Below are 20,657 nucleotides of genomic sequence, written 5' to 3'. Positions count from 1 at the left end.
GGAGCCCTTTGGACACTGATAGGTGATTTTTTTGCTAACTTTTTAAATATTGTAGATATGATTTAAGATTTGATTCGTGAGGATTCAAAAATAAGACTAGTTTAATTAACAAAGTCAATAGGCAATATATTGAAAAAAATTATCAAACGTTAGCGTTTAGCACAATTATATAACGAAGTAAAATAATACTAAAATGATCTTTTGTACATTTTTTTTAATCCACAGTAAAAAAAGGTCTTATTAATGTACAGGTTGTAAACAAAAATCCACGTTTAAAAGGAGACGGCACAAAAACAGGTGAATAATCTCTTAGAGAGGAGGAGGAAGGGCTGTAATGGGAGGAACACTTATCTTTTTTAATAACAATAATAATAATTAATTATAACAATAACAAGGTGAGCGCCCCCTGCAGTCAGCATCCAACACGACAAACACATGAAATGCACAAAAAGAGACTATTTACAAGCACACGTCTTGTTTTTTTTGTTATTATTTTTTGAAACGTGAACGTCTAGCTAACACACGTGGCCAACATCAACACGGCGGCAGGAACACAGGAAGTAGGAAACAGGATGCAGGAAGTAGTAGTGTGCACGTGTGGGCCGGTGTAACAGTGGCGGCGAACCGCATATGAAAAGTGGAAAAAGTTCATGTGGTCTGTCAATGTTTCACATTTCATTCCTTGGCCCTTGCTTGCACCTGCCGGCTCATCTTCTTCGGCCCGCCGCCTTCTTGCGACCCTGAATGGAAAAACAGCTAATTAGGTTTGCAAACGTGTTGGAAATATGTCAGGAACGTGCTGGAAATATGTCGGAGTATTTAGTGAGTATTTGAGTAGATTTAAGAGTTTTTCGGGAACTTGGGTAGCATTTCAGTATTTAAAAAAATATAGTGGACCTTCACTTACTTGCGGTTTTGGTACCCACCATTTTAAAAAAACAAAACCTTTTTAGAGAGTATTTCACTAGTTTTAGTTTTAAGAGTATTTAGTGAAGTTTTAAAAAGTATTCAAGTACATCCGGGAGTGTTTAGGTCACATGATTGTACACAAACACTTGGTGGAGTGATATTTTTTGCCAACCTTGGGTGTAGGCTCCTCCTCCTGCTCTTCCTCGTCCTCCTCGTCTTCCTCGTCCTCAGAGTCCTCTTTAGTGGCCGCCACCTTCGACCGTCCTCCACGCCTGAAAAAAATAAAATAAAATCCAGCAATTATTAAACAATCAATCATTAAGCAGTAAATTGTGCATGTGACTCGATTCTTCATTTCAGTCCAATCAAGTTTTGCGTTTTCGTACGTTGGTTTCTTGGCGGGAGGTTGAGCCGACTTGGGCGGTCGTCCTCTCCTCTTCTGCGGTGTCGACTGGGACACGTCGGCGCTGATGATGATGAGAGCACAAACACGGAAACGGAAAGTCTTAATGTCTTCGTATGGCTGTGAGACTTCATGTTTCTTGTAAATTAATTTATTTTGGCATAAAACCTAGAAGAAAAACTTTTTTTTTTTACCCATCAGATTTTTCATGTGCGTCAATTGGCCAAAAGTGGTCATGAAGTTAAGAAGGTCAAATTTGACTGACACATTTTTCCTGATACGAGCAACACCATATTTTGCGTGCAAGATATCATTTCAAGTTTCTCCCCACAATTTTTAGTTGAAAGCACTACCAAGTCCCACAAATAGTGAACAATTGTACAAAATGAGGCTTCAACCAAAACCACATTTTACAAACTTGTTAGCTTATTGCTAACACACATTACAAAACCCTATAGACTGGCTACTAAAACTAGCATTGGTGTCCCAGTCGTACGCATAATCGAACGCAAATTTTGGAGCAACAATCTACAAACGAGCCTCACCTTTGCGATCGTCGCGGCGTCCTGGCTTGTCGTCCCGCTCTGGTCTTCACTTCCACGTTTTCCACTCCGGCGTCGTCGTCTTCCTCATCATCCTCCGCCTCCTCGTCGGGCCTCTCCTCATCTTCCTCTTCGTCTTCATCCTCTGGCGGAGGCGCCGCCTTCTTGCGGCCCCTCTTGCCTTTGGCGGGCGCGGCATCCGCCGTGGCGGCCTTGGGGGTCCGGCCCCTGCGTCCCTTCTTGGGCGGACTGTTTTGCTCGTCCTCGGGCCCGTTGTCCTCGTCCCCCCACTGGTCCTCGGACTCCATGGCGGCGCTGACGGCCGGGGCCTTCTTGCGTCCGCGCTTGGGTTTCATGTCGCCGTCGTCGCCGGACGGTAAGCCGCGCTTGCGACCGCGAGGCTTCTCGCTCTCCTGGGGGGAAAAAAAGACATCAAAAGGACGACAGAAATCAGTGAACAATTACTGTTGGACAATTTTAAATGTAAAAAATAGCTCCAAATGATTACGCGAATATTAAAGTCGTTGTCAATTAATTTGATAATTAATTTTGACAGCACTACACCACCCCCTGTTGCCACCTTGTCAGTGCTGTCTGCTTGCTTTCTGCTGAAGTCCTCGTTTTCGCTGTGGTCGATTTCAGTTGTGTCGAGCCTGCGAGGACAAAATATCACAAATTAAAACGGAAAATTTCACTTTCACGCAGCGCTTCACTGCGTGAGGCCAGACCTGGTCTTGCCGCGCTGCGGCGAGCCGGGATTGGACGAGGAGTCCTCGTTGCTGGCCGTCTCCATGCGGGACGCTTTGCTTTGGATCTGCTTGCCGGCCGACGACAGCGGCTTGTTGACGGCGCCCAGGACGTTGGCCGACTTGGGCTGCGTGGAACGAGGCGTTAGAGGAAAAACAACAACGGCAACAAAAGTGCGCTCACCTTTCCTGGCGTGAAGAACGACTTCATCTCGGGCGGAAGAAAAATTTTTGTGTTGTTGAAATTCTGAAACGAGAAGCGCGTTTAGATTTTCACACTATGGCTCAGCTCCAAATTCTGCCTGGCAACAAGTGACCAGGGAAAGTAATTCTGCTGATTTAGATATTTTTATGGTGGTAACAACCTTGTCGGGTTTGGTGAATAAGCTGGTGGGCAGGACGGGGTCTTTGGGCGACTCCAGGCTGTAGGTGGTGCTCTTGGACATGATGATGTGCATGGCCACGTCGCACACCGTGTACAGTTTCTGCCAAGGGAAGTTTGCCGGCACACGGTCAGCTAAAAACAGGAAGCAGCAAAAAAAAAAAAAAAAAGGAAGCAGGACCGAGGACGTGGCAACGTGTACCTCGTTGCATTTGGAGTCGGCGGGCGACTGCGCGTCTTTCGTCTGCTTGATGTTCTCCACCATCTTCCTGATGAAGGCGTGGCTGTTGTTCTCGTTCTTGGCCATGATGATCTCCAGCACGAACCACAGAGCTCTGACCAGGAAATGCAAATTGGATGACCAAATATGGACTTGGTACGGCATTCAACATTAAAATAATTCACATATTACAAGTACATAAATATGGCCCGAACAATGTTGTTGTTTGTTTGAGACGCACATTTTTGACAGAAAAAAAATAGCATTTAAACAGACGATTTATTGAAATAAAAAAGTACACTTTTTTTCTTTTTACGTGAACGGTGGTCACCTACATATAGTTAAAAAAAAAGTTCAGTTCCCAGAATGCATTGTGTGCCACAATTTTTAATTAATGACGTTATAAGGACATTAATCCTTCTCATATGTGCGTTTGTGTTACTCATAGCTGAATGTGTAAAGTTTAGCACATTTATGTTTTATTTTATTTTATTTTTAATTCGATTTTTTACTTCAGGTTGTGTGTAAAAAAAAAAAAAAAAGTGTTAGAATGGAATACTTTGTCTGACACAAATGGTGACAGAAATTCTTATTGACCAAATGGTAGCAAGATTTGTTGGGAGTCACATTTTTGAAAAACACCCGCGATATTTGTTTCTAGTCGCCTTTTATTGATACTTTTAAACACAAAGTTGCAAAGGGATTGGAAAAGTACCAAAAAAATAAAAACTATAGCGCAACCAAAATGGATTTATTGACGCCAAGTGTGATATTTGTCAGAATAAAACAGTTAAATACTTAATTGCTTAAAATAAATATATAATGGATAAAATAACAATTACAACAACGAATTACAGGCAAAACACACGACTGTCAACTTTAGGGCAAAATTGTCCGATTTATTTGTCTGTGGGAATGACGGAATGTGATTATGTCTCTTATGATGCGTTAATAAGTTGAATAAAAAAAAACTCCGAAATAACTAACAATTGGCAAAAATGGGCACATTTTTGGGGTGCCGATTCAAAATGGCTCATCGGGCCTGACAGTAACAAGTCACTCCATTAGCATCACCAGGTCGTCATGGTAACACACTGGCTTAAAAAATGTCTCCTTGACACTTTTACTCACTCTTTGATGTCTTTGAGCTGCTCGATGTCCTGCACTTTGATGTAGTCCGGGTCATGTGCCAGCAGGTGGATGGCGTACGGCACCACGTACTCAGGCAGCAGCGAGAACAATTTATCTGTTTGATCATAAAGCGCAACATTCAAATCGAATCCATTCTCAAATGTGACTCATGTGCTTACCGCTGATGGCGGCGTGCTGCTTGAGGTACTCGCGCCGTATGTTGACGTTCTTGACCAGGCACTGGCGCGCGTGGGCCCGCCGCTCCTTGACGGGGTCCTTGGCGCACAGGGCGAAGATGGCCATGTACTCCAGCGGCAGGCGCAGGCGGCACAGGCCCCGGTGCAGCTTTTGCGAGAAGCCCTGACGCACCTGGTAGCACTCGTCCTGAAAGGCGCAAAAGAGTGTTGGTGATCGGGCGAACAGGAACAGGATTTTGAACAAGTTTACGTACGTTGATAACGAGCGCGCACAGCTGGTACTGCTCCAGCGTGATGATCTCGTGGTAACACGGCTCCTGGGCCAGCTTGAGCAGGGCGCAGGCGGCGGCCAGGCGCAGCCTCGACATGTCGGGTTTGCTGAGAATGAAAGCGGGGACGCGTGTGAAAATGTCAGCCTTGAAGGTTGCCGGTAAACGCGGCGTACGTACCCCATCTTTCCTTGCTCGGTGAGATCGCCGTCGCTGTGCAGGATGGCCGTCAGCATGCGCAGCGTGGAGTTGCCCGACTTGCTCTGGTTGTTCTTCACGCCCAGCAGCCAGCGCACCATCAACTTGATGCCCTGGATCTGAAACGTCAAGAAAAGAAAAAAAATCATCATAAAAACTTTATTTTTTTCTAAAGCTCTGACATGAACAGGGGGTCCCCAGGTGTCTGTGTCAGGCACCCTGACGTTCAACAAGCCAAATTCATAAATAAATGCGATAAAATCAACTCCAATCTGTTAAAAAAAAAACTATTTGATAATATTAATATATAATAAATTTAAAAATAAATAAATAAATAATATTCAGTAATTTGAGTTTTATCCACCCAAATTGATACAATGTTTGCTCTTCTTACCCCTACTGTGCACATTCCATAGCTCCAAATCACCAACAAAATGTGCACATCTCAATATTTCATCCACAGCTACGCCTACATATATTATTATTATTAATTTGGCAAAGTATTGCTTTTAAATCAGGGCCAGTGAAACAAACAAAAAAAGCTTCACGTCTGACCGTGTTAAAACATAAGGCTAAAAATATATATATTGAAAAACGCTGATAAACATTCAATGTTTTTTGTAGGAAAAAACACAAATCTGTGAATCCGCAGGTGCCGAATCGCAAGCTTGCAGGGGGGTTGTATGTACGAATATTTGGTGTAATTTTGGACTTTTCCCAAAGTTTTGGGCTTCATGTCTGCAAGTAGAAGTCACTTGCTTAATCCCAACACCCTAGCTCCGCCCCCTTGTCATAAATATGACAAAAGCCACATCCCCTATTGGACCAGCAGTATATGGGGCGGACAAGTAATGAGAAAAGGGTCATTCATTGCAATTGTTAAAATTAATTCAAATAATTATTAAATTAAAAATAAGAACTTATTTTTTGTGAAAAAAGTGACTTATTTTTTTGTGTCCAGCTATATGGACTTGCGCTGACCTTGGCCATGGTTTCAGGAGAAACTTCATCATCAGGAACCCAAAGTTTGGTGGTCTTCTTGCCTAGAATCTGCAAACAAAAAATATTAATGTCCACTTTATAATACCTTTTCATGCTAGCCAATTTATATCATATTTTATATCTGTATTTTAATATATATAAATATATTTTACAATATAATCATTATTTATAATTATAATATTTTTTTTATGCTAGCCAAATAAAAGCCAGCAAAAAACAAGTGTCTCGTCCAAGGCTGCTGCCCAAGTTCACCAAAACAAAGGCACCGTTGAAGTTTGGCATTAAGGCCTCCAAAAAGGCGTCTTGACTCGTACCCTGTCGTTCATGAGCAGATCCTTCACAATGAAGTTGGCCACCAGGGACTTGAGGGGGGCGGCAAATTGCTCGGGGGCCAGTTGGGCCAGGTGACCGAGCGTGGTCAGAGGCGTGATGAGCTGCTCCAGGTTGGCTGGGTCCAGACTTTTGTGGAGTGGCTACATAACACACACACGCACACACACACACACGCACGCGCGCACACACACACACACACACACACACACACACACACACACACACACCAACGCTAAGTCAAGTTCTCCGTGTGGAACAAACATCTTCCAAACATGGACTGACCTCAAAGATCTGCGCAAAGTGTGTGTCTCTGCTGGAGAACATGGCATTGATGCAATGGATGGCGTACTTTGCCTGGCGAGGCGTGCCCCGCTTGGCTTTGGACTGCAAGACTGGCAGCAAGACACTAGACAAGACGGCAAGAAACATCAAAGATGGCGATAAAGAAATAAATCGTGTCCAATGATTACGAGAGAAAAAATGTGGGACTCTTCGAAAAGCTGAACGTTGAAGATGAGCAAAATTCCATAGAAATGGAGAAACTGAACAAAAACAGCAAAAATGGATCTTTTGACGTTTATAGCCATCAATGGCAGCGAATGCGCTAACAACGGTTGCACGTACGACTTGATGTGCGGGAAGCTCTCCTCCATCTTGCTGCCCGTGTTCTTGAAGATCTGCAGCGCCGCCTCGGCCACCTTCTCGTCGTCCATCTTCAGGCAGCCCAACAGAGACTCGAAGGTCTCGGCCGAGTGGAAGGACACCGGGTGCGTGAAGGACAACACCTGGGAGACAACAGGAGGACATCTCAAACAACTACGTCTCACACACTATAAAGTTTAATCAGCAACTAATCGATTATCAAAGTAATACATAATTATTTGTGATAATTAATCGTTTAGAAATCATTTTAATTTAAGTGTCCAACTGCTCGGAATTTCAGCACCTCAACAGTAAATATTCTCAGATTTCGGTCATCGTCCTTGAAAGAGATCTGATTATCTTTGTTTTGAACCAAAATAAAACAATTGCTTTTACTTTGGAAAAAACAAAAAAAATGTTGCCAATTTTTCTCACATTACAAAACAAAATAGTAATTGAACAATAATTAATCTGTGCACTGTCAATTTGAAATAATGTTTTTAATGTTTTTGAAAAAAGGGACGTAAATTTGAATGTTTTTTTTATCCAATTCATCGATTAATTGATAAAATAATCAAGAGAGATTAATTAATTACTTAAATAATTGTTAGTAGCAACCCTAATTTCATACATTCATTAGAATAGTAAGTGCAAACAAAATAAATCATCATGAGTTTATTTTTCCTCGGGCTGTGCAATTAATTGAAATTCAATTACAATTTCAATTATGACACTCTACAATTACAAAAGTTGGCATAATCGTAAACAAAAATAAAATATTAATACGGAGTTTGAGTTGTTTAAATGTATATATTTGCACCTTTTTTTTATTTTAAAATAACAAATGTAATAAATCTTGTTTGATCCAATTAGTGTCTTCATATTTTTTACATTAATACATTTTCTAGTTTTGTACCAAAAACAAATGATTGTCCTAAACGTGATTTTAATTATTACCAAACGAATCATGATTAATATTTTCTTCATAAATCGAGCAGCCCTAATTTTTCCCTAAATGAAATTGAACACGAAATGAAGTGCTGCCTCTACCAGTGAAAATGCTAATGCTAATTAAAAAAAATAAAAATCTACTCCTCACTTCGTAATGATCTCTACAGTGTTTTGCTTTGCTTTTGTAATAAAGAACTTGTTTACTACCTTGAGCAGTTCCAGGCCGGCCCTGATGGCGCCGTCTGTGGGAACGCCCTCCTCGTCGTCGTCGGCCGTTCCCTCTATGGATTTATTGACCTGTTTGACCAGAGCGCTGACAAAAGGCACAGAATTAGAATTAGAATTCGCTAACATGCGAAAACGTCACTCGACGTCTACCTGATGGACTCTGTGTCGATGTGCACAGGAGCGATTCTCTCCAGGAGGAACTTGACCATCTCCAGGAAGGGATTGCTTGGCTGCTTGGGACTGCCCAACTTCTTCGTGATATCTCGCTGTGATAAAAATGTAGAAAAAAAACTCAATGTAGAAAATGCAACAACACGAGGAAGAGGGACTGCTGTCGTAAAGTGGAAAAAGGACTCACCACACACACTTCTGCCTGCTTGCAGGAGCACGCGGGGCTGACCAGCGTCTCCAGCTGGTCTCGGATCCGCTCGTCGTCCTCCAGGACCTGAGCCAGCTTCTTGACAAAGTCTTGAGCCTTGCCCGGATCTGGAAGGTTTTCTGAGACGCACACAATATTAAAGGAGACATTAGACAGATGTCTTCTTTAAAATGTTTCCTGGCACATTGACAAAGTACAAATCGGTTCCTTACTGGTGATGACCATGACTTTGGCGAAAACGGCCTTGCCGGACGATTCAGACTGCCAACAGCAAGAAGACGAAAAATAAACACACGGGAAACGCATTTGTCTAAACGGTCAGATTGCTTCCAGGCTTGCAACAGTTAGCTACCTTGGGTTTCTTGACCAGGTCCAGCAGGTCTTTGACGTTGTGCCTCAACAGATTCTGACACTTCCACATCTCATTCAGGGCTCTGCAAGGACAGGAAGTAACGTCGGGTTACAGGGGCTTGATTGATTTCAACTTGCAGACGACTGAGGACGACTCACTTGACCGCGTTGGTGTCTAAGGTGGCGTAGAGGTAGTAAAGACACTTCATCCTCTCTGCCGTCTCGAGGTTGTGAGGAACCATGTACTGGGCAAAGACACGCTCCACGAGTAACCTGGACAACGGGGCACCATTTCCACAGTTAACTCTCATTTAATCAGAAATTGATTGCACACTTTATATCTGTTGTAGATGTGCATTGAAATTGTTTTTCATTCTCTTGTTAACATAAAAGTAGACAAATGTGGTTAGTAAACACAAATGTGGTAGTATCTTTTAGTTAATTTTATAAGTAATTCTATTTGAAGTTAAAACGATTTATTAAATAGTTTAAAAGGAGTGTGAAAGATTGAGTCATAGATTTTTTTTTTTTTTTTTTAGTGTTTCATGTTGGGCGTTGGTGACAGGAACAGTACCGTATTTTCACGACTATAAGGCGCACTTTAAAGTCTTAAAATTTCGGAAAAATCGAGGTCCAAAATCTTTTCTCTTTTTCCCCTCAGTCAACGATTATTTTCCTGGGCCAAATTTTGCTCCCAGTCTGCCATCCCTGACCACCAAGTTTAGCTAGTTTTCATCGATTGACAAACACACACCTGTCGTCAATACTGTTCTGGTAGTAGATGTGCAACAGCTTGTCTTTGATCCACGAGATCTGCTTGGACGCCTCGCGCCCGCCCTCGCCCTGCAGCGAGTACTTCCTGTAGATGGACGCCAAGCCCATCATGGCCTCCTTGCGTACGCGCCACTGAGAAGAGAAGCAGAAAATACGATTGTGACATGCGAGATCGTCTTCGAAGGCTCAGCGGGTACTCGGTTACCCTCTTGTCCAAGGTGCGCTCTTTGACAAAGTTGAGCAATGCATCGTTGACCAGAGAAAGGTCCTTCTTGGCAGCGGTGACGATGGAGACGATGACGTCGTGGCGAATGGCCTCCTCTGGGTCGTGTGAACGCACCCTTAAGAATTCTGGGAACAACGAAGACACGTGCAGAACAGAAAAGCTTAAGCTAAAGCAACACGTCTGCAAAGTTGGCAAGTTTTGCAAGCCAAAGTAGCCTGGTTAAAATGTTTTCTTAACAAAACTCCAGAAAAAGTTATGTTCATTATTTTGGCAATTAATCGATTATCCAGACTTAAAAAAATAAATAAAGAAATACAATTAATTGACAAAAACAACAACAACAAAAAAGGAATCCACGTACCTGTGAGGTCTTTGGCTAAGTCTGGATGGTTCATGAGACAGTGACTGGCAAACTTGACGCACTCCAGTCTGATGGGCACATGGATGTCGTTGAACCTTTCCAAGTGGGCGACAGCGTTCATGTCAGAAACCATCATTAATCTGAACAAAAATGTGGATTTGGCTTCCGGGATCTACCTGCCCAGGTAGCACTGCCACAGCGGTTTATTCTGCGCCGCCAACTCCGAGTCCTTGGCGCCAAACATCTTGGCCAGCAGCTTGACCACCTGCAGCCTCTCGTCGTTGTCATTACTCTGCACAAAAAAAGATGGAGGGAAGTGCAATTTGCATGGAAGTTTTAATCGCAGCTATTAATTTGAGAAGACGACGGCGATTGATGAGCTTTCTCTATGTGCCAGATGCCTTTGAGACTCCGCTGGCAACATTTTGCTGACTGGCAGCTTTATCTCGCTCACAGCAATCACAAAAAGCCGCACACAAGAAATATGAGTGTACCCTGTTCACATTTGCTGGGGGTGAATTGCCTCGATTCCTAGCAATGGGTCCAAATCTCTGAAAAGCATTACTTTCAATTCAAAATGCAAAACTATCTTTCACAGCGCAAATTCTTTGTTAATGTTTGTGCATTCTGTCATGATGAACAAGTGATGCTCAGAAAGTTTAAGTGGCGCGGTGCATCTGAGACCTTAAATGTTGCAATGTTTTAAAATAAATGAGTAAGAATTAAAACTCCTCTGAAAAGTATTTACTTGAAAGAATACGTAAGAATTTGCATCCCTTAAAGGCAATTTAGTTGCCAGAATGATAGTAGGAATAAGAATTAAAGCCCCCCCCACACACACACTAAAGCTATTCAATCATGGGAAAAATAACAGGAATAAGAATTAAAGCCCTTTCAAAAGTTAACTAATTGTTTTATTAATAATGGAAGTACAAATCAAACCTTCAAAAAGTCGATTTAACTACTTTACAAAGATCATACTAGCCCCTCCTCACCAAAAGGCTATTTAATGACCGAAACAATAATAATAAATAATCTTTAGTTAAGAATAAGAATTAAAGCCTGACCCACAACCAAAGGCGGTTTAGTTGCTGGAAAATAACCAGAAAATATTAAATGAAGCTTGCTCCTGAAAATAAGAAAACTAGTAAATGAAGTTTGCTCCCAAAAAGGCAGCCAAAGGGTGTTTTTTTCAAATGAATAAGAATTAAAGTCCAACTTTAAACGAATATTAATAGGAAAAATAATTATTGCCCCTAAAAAAATCATTTTCCATACATTTGCGTTATCAAAAAAGAGTGACATCATACTTCTGAAGCCATTTAGTTATCTCGTACCTTGAGCTTGAACTCGAGCTGCGGCAGCACGGAGAGCAGCAGGTGGCTGTCGATGTTGTAGAGCTCCAGGATCAAGTCGAAAACGTGCTCGGACAGGTCGCTCACAGACGTCTTGCCCAGCATCAGCACCTGGTTGAAGAACTGAAGCGCGCGCAAACGTTAGCGACCAATCCGCGCCACACAAAACAACAGATGTGAATTTGAATTGCTCTCACGTTGGTGATGTAAGGCTCAATGGACTGAGCCGTCCTCTTCAGCAGAGCTTTGGCCAGGTCGTACGCTTGCTTGTTCAAATTCTGCATGCAAAGAAAAATATATGAAAACTAAGTTAATAGGTTGTTTCAGTATTGCCCCCATCAAATCGAAGGCTGTTTTAAGGCCTGTTTCAACAAATTTAAGACATTTGAAGGCCATTTTGAAACCCGTTGGACTGAAATTTAAGAACTTTTTGGCCACTTTGCTGACATTTAAAACATAATTTGTACTGGTAATTAAGATATTAATTAAAAAATTTATAATTATATCACTTGATTGTGTATTTTGGAAAAAAATCCAAAAGAACCAGAGTACTTCTGAACTGCAGTACCACTTCTCAGCTGCAGGGGGCTCATTAAATGCAAGTGTATGGAAAAAAGAAGCTTAGTGAACATTTGTGTGTTATAGTACACACCTTGTGTGCTGGCACCAGGTTGACCAGGACCGTGTCCAGCAGCTCCTGGGACACGGTGTCGCCCTCGCAGATGATGGAGCTCATCAGGTCCACCATGTGCATGTGCACCTTCTGGTTGTGGCCGTTGCTATGGAAACAAGGAGGCGGGCCAGAGATTCATGTATGCAAAGTTGCCTGGGTGGAAGTGGGCTGGAAGCGGGTCCGAGGACTTACTTGATGACCTGGAAGAGCGTGCGGTACAGCTGGGTGAAGATCTCGTTGCTGTCTTCCAGCTCGAAGCAGATGTTGTACGATTTGACCCAGGCGATGTTCTGCGCGGAAACACAGGAGGCGTGTCAACACAGATGCAAGATGCTGTTAGCAAGTAATTCAAACAACACGATGAAAACGTTAAACTGTAGAACTTCACTAGATGACAGCGACCAACACATGCCGTAAACAAGTGGTTACCAACCTTTTTTTTTTTGCACCATGGACCAGTATCATGACTTTAAAGGGACAGCAACGTGAAAAATCAACTTTTTGGAGCTTTTAGCCATGTTATAATTCTAATTCCTCACCAAAAACATCACCCAAGTGGTGTTTTCCTCCATTCGCCTGTCTGAGAAATTCTAGGTCATTCTGCTCTCCAAGCACCAGCCCCTCCCAACCTGAAAAAACGAGCTGTTGGCACTTTTTGACATCATTAGGAGCGGACCCGGCCCCGCACCGCCTCTGCGGACTAAACGCACGCCCACTTTTTCTCTGAGACCTCCACGCTCGCAGAATAGTGATAAAAGTAGCCTTTATCAGTAAACATTCTGTCCAAATGAATTCAAAGCATAAACTACTAGTAACATTTCTGTGCTGTTAACCCTAACTGAACGAAACTAGTGGTTAGCACGCTCACCCTGTGAGAAGAAGGTCCCAGGTTTGAGTCCCACTTGTTTTTTTTTTCTCTCTCTCCTCCACTGCGATTTCTTGCGGCAAGGAGCAGTTTTGTTTCAAATGTTTATTGAAGAATTAAGCATCCAATCCAATTTCCACATTTAAAGAAGACGCGGTTGTACTGCAGTGCAAGGGCTGCCGTGGCCATTCAGAGGAGTGCTCGAAGCTGCCGGCTCGGAGGGGAGGGGCGCGGCAACCGCAAGGAGAGAGGCGGGGTTTTTACTGAACCGGGCGTTTTACTTCCGCGTTAGAAAAATAGCCAGCAAAACACCTAATATTTCCTAAAAAAAAATACATCGCCATGGTGTCAAAAGTCAGATTTAATCATTATATGCCTATAGTTGTAGAATTGTTTAAAATAACGTGAGATAATACATTTAAATTGCTTTTAAATTAAGTTTTAAAGCATCTGTACTGACAAAAATCAATTAATAATAATAATAAAATTACTTCTCTTTTTTTTTTTTACAAACACAACAAAATTCTTCAAAAACCACCGATAAACATTCAATATATGTATTCAATGGCGGAAGAAATCCCAGAACATTGACCCCAAAAAAGCAAAAAAAAAAATCTGTGACTAGGCACTGACTGTAGTTTTAAGATGTCATATCACCATTTACCACTAGTTGGCAGACATGGCTTAGTTGGACTTATACTGACTGCGGCATACTACAAAATAAGTAGGCCTGATCATTTTTTGTGTGGATTTTGAATTATATACAGTACAAATAGTAACTCAAGAATAGGCGTGTCCTTTGTCTCAACTGGATGCGCTAGCAGGATTTTTTTTTTAAACCCAACAAATTTTTTCAAAAACCACCAATAAACATTCAATATATGTTTTCCATGAAAAACAGGGAGTTAATGGGGAAAGAATCCCCAAATTTCCTTTAACTATTGGCGAAAATAAATCTGTGAATATGCACTGACTGGAGTTTTAAGTTGTAATATCACCATTCAACACTAGATGGCAGAGATAACTTAGATCAGGTCTTATACCGCTTCATACTACAAAATTAGCAGACCTAAACCTTTTTTTTGTGCATTTCAAATAATATTTAGGACAAACAGTACCTCAATAAAATTAGTCAAATTTAGGGGGGGGTTGCACAAAATTAGCAATTTTTTAAACTTTCCTCTTGCAGCTCTCATTCTGTTTGATATCATTTTGTGCCAAAGCTAACATGCTAAGAACGTACCTCCAGCAGGTAGAAGTATCTGTTGAACTGAGCGCTCTTTGTGTCCTCCAGGCCTTTCAGCTGCCTGGTGATGAACATGAAAATGTCCTGCGGGGAGCACAAGGAGTCGAAATGAAGACAGAGTAGCAGGAGGCGGCCCAATAACGACATGTTGCGGTACCTTCAGCTTATCGGGGGAGGTGTACGGCGCCTCGGGAGCGTAGATTCGGAAAATGTCGGCCAGGCAGCACGCCACCAGCAGGCGCACGTCCTTGTCGGGGTGCTTGAGGAAGAAGTCGGAAGCCAGGTGCAGGGCCAGGTTCAGGTAGAGCTCCTTCTCCTCCTCCGAGTCCTGGTCCATGTCCATGAAGGTCTTCACCACCATCTGGAGGGAGATGATAAGAGTGATTGAATGGATCCGTGAGTGTAAAGAGAAAGTGCAAAAAGGACGCACCTTGAGGCGGCGGACCATCTCCTCCTTGGAGATCTTGTCGGAGATCTCCTTCACCCCCGGGGGGTAGGTGACCTTCCCGTCAGCGGCTCGAGCTTTAGAGTGAGCCATCCTCTGGAGCTCTTCACTGCCTGAACACAAAAACGCAAGCACAGGTTGAAGCAGGATTGAAAACAGGAAGCAGTGAGAAAACACCTGGCTGGAGACAAGGTTAGTGCGTAAACAAACACAGTGCAGCTCCGCCTGTACGCGATATAATTTTGGTGCCAAAGTTAAAAGTTGTTTAAAACGGCAACATATCAACTTGAATATCGGGCTGTGTAATTCATTTGAATTCATTGCTATGGACATTTTTTAGTGTGTGCAGTTTCTGTAGTTCAAAAGTTCATTTGCACCGTTTATACGAACAACAAGGCTGCAAACAACGAGGAGTAGTGCTGTCGCTATCCAATATTTTTAGAATCTAATCTATCGACTACAGCAATTACTGGACTATAAAACGCGTTAGCTAAATTTGGGGAATACTCGAGTTTGTTACACATATAAGCCGCACCCGACTGTAAGTCGCAGGTGTTTTAATGCTACTGCACCGGGTTCCCGCTACTTTCTTTTCCATAATGATAATGTCTCGCTCCCGTTCTGTCTCTCTCCTACTGCTCACTTGCTTTGTTTTGCTCTGCCCGACGCTTCTTTTTTAGTACGCCCCCTTGTGATCTAATGGATAAGCCGCACCTTTGTATTAGCCACAGGGTCGAATGCAAGTGAAAAAAGTAGTGGCTTATAGTCCAGAAATTACTGTATTCAATTGATTAAATCGACAAATCTGATTAATTTCAATTTTGCATTTAAGTGTATTACAAAAGCATTTTCCACCTGATTACTGTTTATTAACCAGTGATTGGCGTTTATTTCGCCCTTTGTATTCGTGTAGTTATAAAAAAAGAAAGAAAAGGGGGGCGGTTATGTTGTACTGTGTTACCGGTTCGGTCATTGTTTTCCAATATAAAAACTGTAAAAATGTCTTATTTTGATTAAACACAGAAGATATTATTTCATGAAGGACTACAGAAAACAGTAAACAAGTACTGATGATATGCTGAAATCAGAGGATTTAGACAATTTTAAATTAAAAAAATGGCTCCAAACCATCCCCCATTTTTATGTCCACTAAAACACAGACAACATGAGTGGCAAAACAAACCTGAAGCAAAACCTTGCAGATTTGTATTTTTTTTTTTTTTTGCAAAGCAGAAACATCTAATGCACCACAATCTTATGTTGACCAAGCCATTTTACACAAAACCTCTACCTGGTAACTGGACAAAAATATATATATACATTATTTTTAATCAACCAAATAACTTGGTCTCAATATGTAATTTGCTGTTACTATAAGTGAAGGGGAAAATCTATTAATATTGAAGATCATAAATCAGTGGGAGGAAAAAATTCATATTGTGACTCAATGATTTCTTTAAATATATTGCTACACTAAATTTAGCAGATACACATGCACTATCAGCTGTCAGATGATCGTGTGTGTGTGTGTTGGGGGAGGAACAGCAAACACAAAAAGTAACACCAAACAAAGTCGAGCCAAACTACCGTCTCATTTGGATGCAACATTGTTGCCCAAAAATCAAATGGTCAATCAAGCATTTCGGTCACATCAAATTCAAATAGACCTCCACCAAAGCTTTTACAAGTTGAAATCAAGAAAAATGACGAATGATGCCCAATCTGGATTAAACCCGATTTTTAATCATGTCTGATCCAGCAAGAACATTTACTTTTACATGGGCATTTAAATGTCGGAATTTTTTTCTTTTTCTTAATTTTTTTTAAATGTTGTATTTACACTGACAACAAACATCCAATCTGTATCAAATCGAGATCAAACTGAGTTTGCTGCTCAGATGATACAGCATCCACATTTACTTGACACTCATATCTTCCCTTTACACTGAAAACCAAAGTGCAATTTAGATCAAATCTGGATTAAACTATTTTGACGTACCAATGGCTGATCTTGCAGATTGATTTACTTGAACGTGGACATTTTACGAGCTGCGTTTACACTGGTGCGCAACTGCATCACATCTCGATGAAACTAGTTTGACAAGACAACTTTTGATTCAGAATACGTGAATATAAAATGGACTTTCATGTGTGGCAATTAGACCGTTGACTAATATGCAACCTGGATCGGATTTGGATCAAACTTGTTTTAAAAAGTCACAACTTCTGATCCAGCATACACTGCGTGTTGCATTTACACTGACAACTAACACAATATGGATTAGATGAGGATTAAACTTGCTTTTTAACAACTTTAACAACTACATATTTACGTCAGATCAGAGGACAATTTTATAGGCAATGACATCATTATTACTGGCTTGCCAGACTGCCGTTGTAGCTCCACTTTGTCGCGTTTTTACGGCTCTCTCACTTTTATAGCGCTGTTGTCAGACCGGCCATAAAACGGAATACACTTAACAGGCTGAATTTAGGGGACAAACAAAAAAAGTGAAAATACACTCAGACAGAAATGCTTCACTTCAAAAGTACCCCATTGCATATATGTACAAAAGTTTTGGGACACATCAAGTAAACAAAAACAGCAAAAAAATGACTAGTAAGAATATTTATAAAAACAGCACAACTTCTGGGTGCTGATTTCAATCAAGTTGACAGCCAACCATCAGACAAACATTGATCAAATATGACACCACCAACTTCACACAGCAATCAAGCCAGTGCTGTTTAGAAGAATATGAGATATTTCATAGCATTATACTAGCGGATGTGGCTCAGTCAATACAGAAAGTTGTCCAGTGACCAAAGGTTCTGACTGTCGGCTGTTGAGGCGTCCTTGGGCAAAACATTGAACCCTGATTTGGTCCCAGTGGGCCTAACGGCGCCTTGCATGGCAGCAGCTGCCCATTAGTGTATCACTATGTGCGGGAATGAGTGAACCCTTTGTAAAGCACTTTGGCCACTGTGTGGTGCAGATGAGGAGCAATATAAGAGCACTTCATTTTCCAAACCGCCAAAATACACTTGTCAATTATGTAGTGGTGCCTGTTGTTAATAATAAAGAATGAAAAGTAATACATTTGCAGCAAGTGTTTTTGATAACTCCGAAACAATGTTTATTGTATACAATTTGTCCTAAATTTAACAATAGCGGCCCTGATAAGAACTGAAAAGGATGCTCATACTATCATAAATACAATACTATTCGACCATTTATATATATTTGTTTCTATGCCAGCCTGTCAAAATACATATTTACGTGACATCTGTACTGTGCTGGAAAAATATCAATGTCTGCATCAATCAATCAACTTTGACTGAGCTTTCATCACACTGTAGCCAACTACTAAATATCTTTAGTCATTCAACCCCTACTGTTATTACACATCTGACTTTGCACGAATTACAGTGGTGTGACGTCATTACACTATAATTTACCTACATGCCACATCTTAACAGTCTGTTCTTTCTGATGTAGACTAAATTGACATTTGTTTAAAAGTCCTCAATTATTTGCGCCTTTCTGCTTGCTTCTATATTATAAATAAAAATGTACGTGTCTGAAATGTACTGCTGTGAGAAGTCAATTACAATTAATAAAATAGGATTGTTTGTTTGTTTGTTTTAAAGGGATGTGAAAAAGCCAAATTATGTAGCATATTAACAGACAGAAAAGATTGGCCTTTTATGTTAAGTGGGTCAAATTCACTCGCGGTAAAGCTTAAAACTTGAGACATTAAATATCACAGAAGTGTGCTTTGTTTTTGTTTTTTACTAATGTGAGGAAGATGGGAGCCTAGGGGAGCTAATCCGGCTAGCCACCTAGCTCGCTCACTAGCTGCTAGGGGGCTAACCATTGCTAGCCGTGGAGCTAACGCGGCTAACGGCGCCAGCTCCGTGATGACAGAGAGGGCGGACGGCCGGTCACTAACAAAAACATCCCCGCGGGTAGCCGCTACCTCCACGCCAAAACAGCCCACGGCCTCCACCCTTTAACTATCCGGGAGGCTCGGAGGAACTCGCACGCGACAGGCTAACATTTATTCAAGAGTGCGGAGGGACCATCACGCACAGCGGAGTCACAAGCGCTCCGGCTCGGACGCGGCAGCCGAGCCGAGCCGAGCCAGGCGGGCTGCGCTCCGGCTCGCAGCCACGGAAAGCGGGGCTACTCGGCAGAGGTCTCGCCCACCAACCCCCGGGTTTCTCTCCTGCGCTCCGTCCGGCTATGGTGCCTCCGCCGTTAGTATTTATTGGAGTGAATTGCAGGCGATAATGGTGGCGTTACGCTACCTGTTTGTGTTGAATTGTGCTCAGTCGCCGTCCTCCTCTGCAGCGATCTTCCCCCCTCCTGGCTCCAAAATGGCGCCAATATGCGAGCGTTCACCGCATCGCATCGCCGGACGGGCGAGCAGCGCCCCCCGCAGGCGCTCAGTGGAAGCTCTCCATTGAAGCGGTGGCAGGGGTGTTTGTCGACCGTGGAGGGTTCACCACCAAAATAAAAATCACAGGGTGATAGATATATTTTATTAAAAAACGGACATATATAAAATGAATAACAAATAACCAACACGGAAAGCATACTTCAAATACATTGTAAATCTTATTTGCTGCCAATTATGCATTATAACGGGTGAATGAGTTTTAAAGTCCCTGTAAAGAGAAGAAGAGTTTTGTAAATTTTACATACCACAGAGAAGAACATTGTTAACAACCATGTCAAGTTTGAATGATAAAAAAAACCCACACACCATAGAATGAGGCTTCAAAAATCCACGTACACGTACTAGTCCTTTTCTTTAGCAGTTTCGTTGTCCTACTATGTCAAAATCACTGCTAGTGAGCATATTAGTACTAGTAGGAGGCTGCTAGTGCCTATACCTACTAGTTTAGCCTTGCCGTTTTACTGCAGCACAGTAGTTCACTTGTAAGATTTGATCGCGTAAGACACACTTGTTCTACGAGTGCATAGAACTAATAAAAAGTATTTTCTGGATAAACACTGCTCCATTTTCATAGTGATCTGTCGATTTCCGATGGCACCTGAACGCAACAAAATACTATTTTGTGACTGTTTTCAGATGGGCGATTTGTGTTCAACCAAGGACACAATTTGACGTTAAAATTGCAGCACCTCGCTGAACTGCACGTACAAAATTGTTCAGGTATATTAATGACAGTATATGTAGAGTGTGGAAATTAAATGAATCGTTTTTTTTACTTTCTTTGTCTCCGGCCAAACGCGGTAGCTTGATAGGGGGCGCTCCAACACAAGATTTTGAAGCTGCCATCCTCTGCACTGCAGAAAACAGCAAGATGAACGACACAAATGATAAACATGATGTATTTGCTGTCAGGGATGACCATTTGCTACTAAATGGGAGCATTGCGCGGGGGGTGGGGTCACGACAACAATAGTGGCAAAACGTAAACATACTAAAGTCGTTATTCATCATGTTCACACACACACAAATGTACAGTTTATCTTCCAAAAAATACATGTAAGCATATTTTTTGCTTTATGGTGCGAACATTTTAGATATTAGGCCTTAGTTTTATTTCTAAATAGTATATTTAATGTTATTGTAAGCCGCTGTAACTATATATGCACACTTTTGAACATGAACACGTCACAGAACAGACAGTAAAGGAAATATTTCTATAAATTAAAACGTATTTATTAGTTGGATAAAATCATTTCTTTTTCATTTTTGAAACTTTTTTAACTTAAATCTAGGAATGTATTATTATCAACTAAATAAAAAAAATCCACCCTGAAAAATATTTACAAACATCTCAAAAAAATCAAAT

At 41.6% G+C, this 20,657-nt stretch overlaps 1 protein-coding gene across 1 annotated transcript; it reads right to left on the bottom strand.

Annotated features, from left to right (window-relative positions):
* Positions 1-197: 197 nt before the first annotated feature.
* Positions 198-19,265, bottom strand: pds5b (PDS5 cohesin associated factor B). Its single transcript, XM_086097896.1, has 35 exons — positions 19,140-19,265; positions 14,814-14,941; positions 14,541-14,744; positions 14,381-14,467; positions 12,465-12,562; positions 12,252-12,378; positions 11,797-11,877; positions 11,582-11,722; positions 10,421-10,536; positions 10,245-10,339; positions 9,863-10,008; positions 9,638-9,789; positions 9,043-9,156; positions 8,885-8,966; positions 8,745-8,793; positions 8,512-8,651; positions 8,304-8,419; positions 8,133-8,238; positions 6,957-7,117; positions 6,615-6,738; positions 6,314-6,472; positions 5,979-6,047; positions 4,980-5,116; positions 4,785-4,908; positions 4,513-4,717; positions 4,334-4,448; positions 3,185-3,317; positions 2,966-3,085; positions 2,785-2,847; positions 2,583-2,728; positions 2,435-2,507; positions 1,858-2,267; positions 1,296-1,376; positions 1,082-1,181; positions 198-740 (listed from the first exon to the last, which is right to left on the bottom strand). Exons 2-35 carry the CDS (start codon positions 14,919-14,921, stop codon positions 708-710), a joined length of 4,215 nt encoding a protein of 1,404 aa, XP_085954022.1. The 5' UTR covers positions 14,922-14,941; positions 19,140-19,265; the 3' UTR covers positions 198-707.
* Positions 19,266-20,657: the final 1,392 nt, after the last annotated feature.

The sequence above is a fragment of the Leptonotus elevatus genome, chromosome 16 (genome assembly GCF_054856555.1).
Source record: "Leptonotus elevatus isolate MCC_2025b chromosome 16, RoL_Lele_1.0, whole genome shotgun sequence".
Taxonomy (NCBI): domain Eukaryota; kingdom Metazoa; phylum Chordata; class Actinopteri; order Syngnathiformes; family Syngnathidae; genus Leptonotus; species Leptonotus elevatus.
Note: the sequence above shows the minus strand (reverse complement) of the source record. Positions and strands in the feature narration are given on the sequence as shown.